Source organism: Brachypodium distachyon, chromosome 4 (assembly GCF_000005505.3).
Source record: "Brachypodium distachyon strain Bd21 chromosome 4, Brachypodium_distachyon_v3.0, whole genome shotgun sequence".
Classification (NCBI taxonomy): domain Eukaryota; kingdom Viridiplantae; phylum Streptophyta; class Magnoliopsida; order Poales; family Poaceae; genus Brachypodium; species Brachypodium distachyon.
In genome coordinates this window covers 16,732,222-16,742,738 of record NC_016134.3, presented here as the reverse complement: position 1 = coordinate 16,742,738, position 10,517 = coordinate 16,732,222, and the positions used below count along the sequence as shown (strand labels likewise).

General features: G+C 43.8%; 2 protein-coding genes across 2 annotated transcripts; one reads left to right on the top strand and one right to left on the bottom strand.

The window, feature by feature from the left end:
* Window positions 1-2,958: 2,958 nt before the first annotated feature.
* On the bottom strand, window positions 2,959-4,522 carry LOC104584523. The gene is made up of 2 exons (XM_010239326.2): window positions 4,430-4,522; window positions 2,959-3,966 (listed from the first exon to the last, which is right to left on the bottom strand). The coding sequence occupies exon 2, from the start codon at window positions 3,761-3,763 to the stop codon at window positions 2,987-2,989; it is 777 nt and encodes a 258-aa protein (XP_010237628.1). The 5' UTR covers window positions 3,764-3,966; window positions 4,430-4,522; the 3' UTR covers window positions 2,959-2,986.
* Window positions 4,523-5,802: 1,280 nt separating this feature from the next.
* Window positions 5,803-10,495, top strand: LOC100842782 (receptor kinase-like protein Xa21). Its single transcript, XM_024455164.1, has 3 exons — window positions 5,803-6,699; window positions 7,536-9,700; window positions 9,884-10,495. The coding sequence occupies exons 1-2, from the start codon at window positions 6,039-6,041 to the stop codon at window positions 7,844-7,846; spliced, it is 972 nt and encodes a 323-aa protein (XP_024310932.1). The 5' UTR covers window positions 5,803-6,038; the 3' UTR covers window positions 7,847-9,700; window positions 9,884-10,495.
* Window positions 10,496-10,517: the final 22 nt, after the last annotated feature.

Genomic DNA, 10,517 nt, shown 5'->3' with positions numbered 1-10,517 from the left:
CCCCAGATGCTTTAGCATTGAAGGATAGGATTTTACAATTTTTCTGAAAATTATTTGGAGTCATTTGGAGTTATAAATCAAAAGTTAGGAGGGAAAAACAGAAAAAGAAAAAGAGAAAAGAAAAGATCAAAAAAAAAGGGGAAACCAGGCCGGCCCGACCGAACCGGCCCCGCCTGCCCCCGTACGCGCGCCCGTCAGCCCAGCCCGGCCCGCGACCGGCCCAACCCGCGCGCCCAGCCCAGCGCCGCCGCCCACTTTGCCTCAGTCGCTGACAGGTGGGGCCCACCTGTCAGTTGTCTTCAAGCTCAGCCAGAGAATCTAGCTAAGACCAACTTCAATTCGCGTCTTCAATTCGTGATTTAGGGCACGCCTTTAACCACACCCCTCACTGCACTATAAAGAGCACCTCGTGCCCTCCATTTTCCCCCGCACCCCCACGCTCAACACGCGCCCACGCCGGAGCAAGGAGCCCGCCGCTGCATTTTTTGCTTCGAGTCGTCACCCCGGTGAGCCTCGGTGCCCGAGACCTTCAATTTCTTGACCTCCTCAACCTCGCGCACGTTTTGACGCACGTGGTTTTGCTTTTGGTGCCCTGTAGCAGCCGGAACGCGCCGCCCGACCTCGCCGAAGCTCGAGTTGCGCCGCCGCGGCCGCCCGTCGTCCTAGGCGTCGCCACGGGCCCCGTCTCGTGTCCCGTGCGTGCCATCACCTCCGCCTCGTCGCGCCGCCCCCGCCGCCGGTCTTCCCCGAGCCCGAAGGCCACTGGAGCGCCGTCCGCCGCCTCGCCTGCACCGCGCCGCCGCCGGAGGTGAGCCCGACGCGCCCTGGCCGTTGGATCTCGGCCAACGGCCGAGATTAGAACGTTTTATGATTTTAAGTGAACCGGTACCGGTCAATCACGGCATGACACGTGGCAGTGTATTATAAAAACGAAAATGTAATTTTTATTCCCGGATTGAATTAAATGGTAAAATTGCAGAAAAACCCCTGGAACTTCAAACACTTGTAACTTTTGAACGGTTTGGCCAAATTTGATGATCCGCACTTTTCTGGAATTCTCATGACACTTAGAAACTTTTGGCACAGTTTGTTTGCAGTTTTGGACAACTGAAACAAGACCAAGTGACAGAATGCTTCACTTTGAACGTAATCACTTAAAAATTGATTTATAATTAATTTGGACGAGTTATCCACTCCTAAAATTTCTTAGTGACTCACTCTAACCAGTAGAACAGAAAGAAAAAAAATTAGTATAATATTGGTTGCATCTTCAACGAACGAGTAAACTGGATTAAAATGGATTAAGCCGACGTAATTTTTGTTGATATAACCCGGCACCTCGAGAACCTGATTTTAACATGGCACCACGTAGATCAAACTCACTAAGCGAACTATTTGTGACATGAACAAAATTAGGATCGCATCATGTGCATAGCATTATGGCATTTTTCCAATTGTTTGCTCGTGCGTATTGGATGTTTGTTTATTCCGGTTATACGTTTTTGTGGTTAGATTTTATGGAGTGCGAACCCTGTCTTTGCAACGAGTGTGAGAATAATAACAACTTTGGACAAGGCAAGTTCATCTTGATCATGAATCACCTATCATCGCCTTTATTTTATTCCTATATGCATTAGAGTTTGTAGAACTGCATTAGGATTATCTTATTATATTTTTGCTAGCTATACTGTCCTAGTAGAGTAGTTTTTCCCCACTGTCAAATCCCCACCAATAGCCATCGTATTAGTTTTACGCTTAGCCATGCTATGAAATTATACGTGGGAGGGAACCACTTTCACCCTAGTAAATATTGGTTAGAATAAATGGTTATTTTGGAAATATGGTTAAAATCAACCCCTAATGAACCATCCTGGGTGGGCGGCTTTGAGTACTATGGATGTACGCGGCGTTAGGTCTATCTCTATGGGGCCCTCTAAGTCGTCTCTCCGTGGATTCGGGAGCGTCCATGGTCGTCTCTCCCGTGGATTCGGGGAGCGCCTACATCGCAAATGTGGAATACCACCCGGGGTAACCAGAGGCTGAATTGGATTCCTATTTAAATGCTTCCAGTACAACCACATGCTATATGGGCTCTGGCGAGAATAGAGTACATTGTACGAACCTAGACCCGAAGAATTGTATTGATGTAGCCGTGTAGGTGGGAGCGTGATTCTCTCGTGGTCTAGGGAATTGCTTCTGAAAATCTCGTAATCGACGTCGTTGCTACTCTACCCTGAGGACAGCAAGGGATTAACCCGTCGGTTTCTTGTGGGGAATGTGTACAACCTCTCAAGAGTGTCAAAACTAAGTACTTAGCTGTGTCCCCGATTATGGACGAATTATGAGCAGTTAGATATGAAAACTAAGTAAGGTCTCACTCATTCAAATTTCGAAATAAAATGAATGGTTTGAACTTGGGTTAGGAGCATTGATGTGTCTACTCAATGTCCTTAGTTTTAATAGGAGCATCGGTGTGTCTACCCGATGTCCAATAGTTTTATCTTACTGTAAAATTCAATTGTAGTAGGATAAAATTTATGTTAATTGCTTCCACGCCAAAAAGACTGATCTCCACATAGCCAATATTGCATATATTTGATAGAATCTGTTATAAACTCCGGTGAACTTGCCAATACATTCAATGTATTGACCCTAGTGGCTGCAACCTTTAAACTGTTGCAGGAATTTCCGACGATGAGTGAGGTTACGTTGTTTGGGTCACGAGCCTGCATTCCATCATGCACTCTCTGTGGCGTTGTTTTGGCTCAATGTTTCCCTCGTTTGAATAAACTATGTTATTTTTAAATGCTAACCCGAGAGGTTATGCAAAGTTGTAAATACTCTAAAGTTCTGGATGATGACGATGTAATAAAATTATTCGACCTTTGTTTCTCGATATTACATCTTGAACTGTGTGCGTTAGTGAGTCGATCCAGGGACTAGCACTAAAAGCATAGAGATCGAACCCTGTACGGGGGCGGTCGCTTCATCCATGCTCTCTCATGATGTTATCTTGAATAACACTGATATTTATGCTTGGATCACTCCTAATTAGATCTTCATACTTCTTGGCAATCCATGAGCTATTGATCCTTGAGGTTTCAGTATTTGTGCCACAAGTGTGAGACAGATTGAGCTGCCTAATACAGTGTGTGGTTTCTCCTTTTATTACAGAGATAAACATGAAAGAGCATGTCCCACTTGAGCTACAACAAGCGACCACTCTCTCTTGATTATTTTTCAGAGAAGTGAAGTTCCTTGTGTATTTAATGTGATAGTCTTCAATGGCCTTCCTGACTTCTCTCACATTAACAAAGTACATATCCACCTCCAGCTGCTCATGTGCTTTGTTTTTCTTGTCATCATAATACTTCATGTCCTTTAGTGCCTTTGCTCTGCTCTTTTTCTTCAAGACACATCTTTGGGAAATCAACTCAACTCCATCATCATCACTTGAATCAGTGATGCCTTTAATATCTGAACTGCAGCTATCACTAATCACATATGCATCTTCCTTTGTTGTTCCAGCAGCAATCTTTTGCTTCAACTTTCTTGCCTTAGTTGCTTTGGCCTTTGATTCTACTCTCCTTGCTGCCCTGGACATGGCTACCTTGCTCAATTCTTCCAATTCATCCACTTCATCACCATCCACTTCATCTACATCAGCATCACTTGCAGGGAACAACTCTGGATCAAGTTCGGTGTGGCCATCAACACCAACATTTCCACACCCTGAATCATTACTTATAAGAGTCAAATTCATTGTCTTCCTGATTCAGATCAATAGGTTTCTTCTCTGAGCCCTGGAAATTGCAATCCAAATTCACCTCAAACTGACTGTCAAAAGGCCAATTCAAGTTCAGATCGAATTGAATGTTCATTGGCCAGTCTTGATGAATTGGCCTTGGTTCTTCTATAAAACAATCACTAGGCCACTCCATATTGTATTGTGTGTTTCTCTCCTTGCTGCCAACATATACACAAGAAATTCAATGCTCTTTACCCCCACAATGTTTCAAAAATAGTGCTCCCTCCGATCCTAAATTTTTGTCTCAAATTTGTCCAAATATGGACGTATCAATTCTTAAAAAGTGTCTAGATATATGTAGTATTTCGACAACAATTAGGATCGGAGATAGTACATATTTGACCACAAACATTCTATAGAAAAATAAGAACTTGTCGATGCAAGCCCAAAATCCTTGATTTCGCCCACATCTAATGGACCCGGTTCTAAACAAAGGACATAATCGAGCACAGAATTGCATCACGACCATAAACACACCCCTAATTTCAAGAATCCAAAGGAAATACATGTCGATCGATTCCAAAAACGAAGGCGACGAAACTAGGGTTCCAGGCGGGTAAACGAATTCCAACAGCTTCTCAATCAAATAGAGATGTAGACAGAAGGGGGCAAAGGGTTTACCTGACGCCAGCGGAAGAGCCTTCTCCCGAGTCCATCGTCGGTGAGCTTCCCGCAGCCGCCGCCGCTCCACCGGCCGCCGCCTGCTACTTTCGCTCAGGGCTCGGGTTGAGATGAAGAAGAGCAGAGCTGGGCTGGGCCGGGTCCTTTATTTCTTTTATTCCACTGGAACCATACCCGACCGGCTAAGAAACCCGACCCGCTCCACCCTGGCAAGCCCTAATTGCCACGTTGGCACTGACGGGTGGGCCCCACAGGTCAGAAACCGGGTTAACGTGCTAAAACTCTGATTAGTACCTATGTGCAACAGATTAGACAGGTGGTTTGCGCAAAATATACGTCGAGCCGTGTTTTGACCAAAGTTTCGTGCAATTTCCTCGTTCTTTCGGTTTGGTAGAAAAAAAACGTGAGCGGCTGCCCCGAACGCCGAGGAGGGTTTCGTGCATTTCCGACACAAATTTCTCGGGTGGTGGTAGTAGGGGGATGCTGCCCCGACGACGGATCCAAAGAGGAGGAAGCAGCGGTGGCAGCGATGACCTGGGACCCGAAAGTAGGCAGACGCAGATGCGGAATCCCGGCAACTGCACAGCACCGACTAGGCGCAGAGCTCCCGCATCGGCGACTCGATCGATGCTTGAGGTTGGATTCCGCCGTTCCGGATTGAAGTGTGAGGTGAGGTGGCATCGAGCGTAGGTACTCAGAGTTCCTTCGCTGTATTTTTCTGTCTTTGGTGTCTCTACCTGAACTACTGTACTGTCAATCAGTCAATTTTTCAGTTAGTCGATGCGCTCATGCCTTGATGGTCACATTCAGTGCGCTGCGTTAACTTTCTAAGTTACCAAAAACAAATAGCTTGGAACAATGATTGAAGTGGGGATATGGTAGGCTAATCTGGTCAACGATATGATTCATGACAGAGGTGATATACTTTTAATTTGGCTAACCAGTGGATGACGGCATGGTCACTTGAGCATAAAGGACACGGTCTTGTAAGCTGACAAAGTCAAAAATCCTCTTTTTTCAAATATGTTCTTATCACAAGACATATGTACATGACAATGACAAGTGCTGCCACTATCTGTAGTTCATATATTAAATCAAGCACACCAGAGCTTGACCAATGAACATCATCTGCCGAGGCTGACAAGATGACTACAGACCGGTGACTTTTGTGTGATCCAATGGTACTGAATTTATTTATTTTTTGGACCAAACACAATCCTCAGTTTGTGAAACACTAACCTGTGAACTCAAATTCACACTCAATTCTGTTTTAATGTTGCATCTAGGGTAATTTAGGCTTCGTCCTTTGGAATCTCAGCTTCCAAAAAAAGCTTGTTAGACTAATCAATTTTTTGTGTCCTCTCTTATTCTAGATTTGTTGAGAACAGAAATTCTTGCCGTGACTCGGTCTACATACTGGCCTCCAGTTCACATTGTAGGCATGTAACAGAGCATGTTAACATTGAGGGGCTTGCTAGCGACTGATGACTTTTGCTGATTCTTAAACCGTGTGCTCTCTGCTTTACTGTTCTGAATTTCTGGTCAGCAAAATGTAGCCTGACCACAGCGCTATCGCTGTACATACTCTAATGGTTTCACTTCAACGAAAATGAGACTTGCCTATTTCTCGAGGGGACAAAAATTCATAGCAGTGATAAAATTAAGACTACTAATTGTGACACGAAAGTCTATTAATATAGTTTGTGCGTGCTGCTTCTGTGGTGAAGTAGCAAACTGGAATGTACATGTGAGCCAACATACCTTACATTTCTCTATTATGGCTGGAGCACTGGCACTGGTCGTCTTCTCCTTGCTGCTGTGCGCCTTCCCATCCCATGCACTGCATCCCCCCTCTTCTAACAGGATGGTGAGCAGCAACACAACCACAGCCGACGAGCTCTCTCTCCTCTCTTTCAAATCCATGCTGTCCGGAGGCCCGCTTCCATCATGGAACTCGTCCGGCAGCTACTGCAGCTGGCCAGGTGTCATCTGCGGAGGCCGGCGGCACCCTGATAGGGTTGTCGCGCTGCGCTTGCACTCATACAACTTATCAGGATGGCTCTCGCCGTCCTTGGGGAACCTGTCCTTCCTCCAGAAGCTGGACCTCAGTGATAACCAGCTAGTTGGGCAGATACCTCCGGAGCTTGGTCGTCTTATTAGACTCAGGCTGCTGAACCTGAGTGACAATTCTCTCCAAGGCAGCATTCCTGCAGCTCTCAGAGGATGCACCAAACTCACCAGGCTTGACCTATTCAGCAACCAGCTCCAAGGTGAGATCCCTGCAAAGAAGATAGGTGCCTTAAAAGTTCTTTCGAATTTGATCTTGAAAGAAACTATTGCTTTGTCCTGCGTGATTGTGCCGGAACAATCATCTTTAGGCTTTCAACTCACATAGACATGTAGTATTGTTTGCAAAAGTGCCAAATTGTTGCTGGCGTGTCATCTGTACATGATACTAGATCAGTACATAGAATTAGTTCGGGTCGCAAGCCAGCCGGTCATCGCCAGTAGGTTGTTTGTACATGATATTAGATCAAGTGAAAGTAAATTCTGACTCTTGATCTAGCTGGTCTTTCTTATGCCATATTAAAACAGTACAAGTTAAGGTTCAGAACATTGCACGATGGTATTAGATCAGTACTCAAACTGAAATCCTCACAAAAAAAGTACTCAAACTGAAAGCTCGATTAGCTTTCATACGAGGTGTAAATTATGAGTATCTATTGCTTGTGGGCCATTAGTAGTTAATAACCATGAGATCAGTGTCTGACTGATGTTTAGGCATTGTAATGAAAATATGTCATTGTGATTCGTTTACGTATGATGAAGATCTATCAGCCATTATATGTTTAGGTAAAATGATAAAGGTCGATCTGTTGTGATCCGTTTGGATAGGGATATCTATGGTTGTGGTTCTCTTTAGATGCAATTATGAACATATATCAACTGTTCCACAGTTACAATGATCTACTTCCCTATTGGCATGACTTATTTTGGTAGAATCGTGAAGATCTATCGGTTGTGATCCACTTTAGTCTTCTTTCAGTTTTTCCAGTTGATCATAATGTGCTTTCAACATATAATAGATACTTTCTCAACTTGTCAGGAGAGATCCCACCACGGCTTGCTGAGTTGACATCGATGGAATACATGAGTTTGGGTCACAACCGACTGTCTGGTGAAATACCACCTGGTCTAGGCAACCTCTCCAAAATGTGGTATCTTGCTCTCAGCTTCAACATGCTATCAGGATCTATCCCTTCATCTTTTGGCATGTTGTCCAGCTTATCCACGATCACGTTAAGCAGTAACAATTTAACTGGAGCAATCCCCATTTCCTTTTGGAACATTTCGTCCTTAAAATTCCTTGTTGTTCAGGACAATATGTTAAGTGGAACAATACCTCCAACCAAATGATATGAATGGACAGAAACAAATTTCATGGCCACATCCCAGCTTCCATAGCTAATGCTTCTGATATATCAGAAATTCAACTCAACTGTAATTTTTTCAGCGGCTATGTTCCTCCAGAGCTTGGAAGGTTAAGAGATCTTTATTGGCTACAAATTTCGCATAATTTGCTTCAAGCTAAAGAGCCCAAAGATTAGGAATTCATAACTGCATTAACAAATTGCTCCCAGCTACAAGTTTTGGGACTGAATGCCAATAAGTTTGAGGGAGTTCTCCCTATTTCTCTTTCCAACCTTTCCACTTCGCTAGTACATCTTGAACTCAAATCCAACAGAATCAAAGGAAGCATTCCTGAAGGTATTGGTAATCTCGTCAATCTACAACGTCTCGTCCTCATGCAAAACTCTTTCACCGGCACTCTTCCCTCTTCTTTGGGTAGGCTTTAAATACATGGGAGGACTCACTGGAGGTGAAAATAAAATTAGTGGGTCAATTCCATGGACAATAGGCAATCTTACCGAACTCAATTATTTGGACCTTTACATGAATGACTTCAGCCATGATTTGCCAAGCACACTTGTAAACCTCACAAAGTTGTTTGGATTATATGTGTCAAGTAATAACATTACAGGACAAATACCCAGTGGATTATTCGACATTGTAACTCTTCAGGGTATTTTTATCTATCAAATAATAACTTGGAGGGGTCGATACCTAAAGAAATTGGAAATCTGAAAAATCTTGTCGATTTCCGTGCAGAATCTAACAAATTGTCAGGTGAAATCCCAGACACGCTTGGTGGATGTCAACTTCTGCAGGTCCTCTCTCTCCAAAACATCTTAAATGGTGGCATCCCATCAGTCCTGGGCGGACTGAAGGGTCTAGAAACCCTTGACCTCTCCAGCAACAATTTGTCAGGCCAGATACCAAAGTCCTTAGGGGACCTCACCACACTCCATTATCTCAACCTTTCCTTCAATAGCTTAGCTGGACAAGTGCCAATTGTTGGAGTTTTTGCAAATTCTACAGCAGTATCAATACAAGGCAATGGAAAGCTTTGTGGTGGGATTCCTGGTCTGCATTTGCCCCTTTGTTCTTTGCAAATAGCAAAGAAAAAACATAAATTTCCGGTGGTACCTACGCTTGTTTCTCTCATTTCAACACTAGCCGTTCTTGCATTACTGTACAAGCTCCTTACTTGTCAGAAAAAAAGAAAAGAAATGATTCCTTCAACAAACTCCATGCAAGATCGCTCATTGATCTCTTATTCTCACTTGGTAAAGGCAACGGATGATTTCTCGGTGAGCAATTTGCTGGGTTCTGGATCATTTGGTTCTGTGTACAAAGGTAAGTTAGATGGCCATGCTGGAGAAAGCGCAACTTTTGTTGCTGTCAAGGTATTGAAACTTCAAACTCCTAAAGCGCTCGAGAGTTTCACTGCTGAATGTGAAGCTCTCCGAAACATGCGGCACCGGAATCTTGTCAAGATAATAACAGTTTGCTCAAGTATTGACACCCAAAGGAATGACTTCAAAGCAATAGTGTATGACTTCATGCCTAATGGTAATCTAGAAGGTTGGCTACATCCTCACACAAACGACAAAACAGAGCAGAAGCACTTGAATCTGCTTCAAAGAGTGACCATACTACGTGATGTGGCTTATGCGTTGGACTACCTGCATTGCCATGGGCCTGCACCTACTGTACATTGTGATCTGAAGTCAAGTAATGTGCTCTTAGATGCTGAAATGGTAGCCCATGTTGGAGATTTTGGACTCTCTTCTTGTTGAAGAAAGCTCAATTCTCCATCAGTCATGAGCTCAATGGGATTTAGAGGGACAATTGGTTACGCTGCCCCAGGTTAGCTTAATATTTCCCTTCTTGTTTACCTTTATCACTACTTTGTTTTATTATCTAATATAGCATGCTGCATAGTTGAATTATGGAAGAATTTGTTTTATATGATATATATGGTTCTATTTATCTAAAATCTTTCAACTTAAAGTAAATTTTGAACTGTTTACCTTTATTTTGATGCAACAGAGTATGGTGCTGGAAACATGGTGTCGACGCATGGAGATATTTACAGCTATGGAATTGTCGTGTTAGAAACGGTCACCGGGAAGATGCCCACGGATAGCAAATCCAGGCAAGGATTAAGCCTCCGTGAATATGCTCAGCTTGGTCTGTGTGACAGAATGTTGGATGTTGTTGACCCACGACTTTCTATCGACCTTGGGAGTGGGCTTAAGACTGCAAATGCGCTTTCATACAGGAGAGCACTTGAATGCCTTGTTTCACTGCTTAGACTTGGAATGTCCTGCTCTCAGGAATTGCCATCGAGTAGAATGTCAACTGGAGATATCATCAAGGAACTGCATGCCATCGGAGAATCCCTCCAGGGAATACAGAGCATGGAGATGGAAAATTGTGCTAACAAGATTTAGAGTGCTTCATTTGTTGATGTTACCTGTTTCCTCTAGCTAAGATGGAATTATTACCAGTTTCCCGCCTCAGGTGGAGCTATTTCCCTGATGCGCGCATCAGAGTTATGTTTCAGTTAGGATCTCAACGGTGGATCTCAGAAACCTACATTATCGTTGTTCATATCTTGCTAACAAGAGTAAATTTCACAGAACCATAGGTTTTGAGGCAGCCTTCTCACAGAGCACTGGTA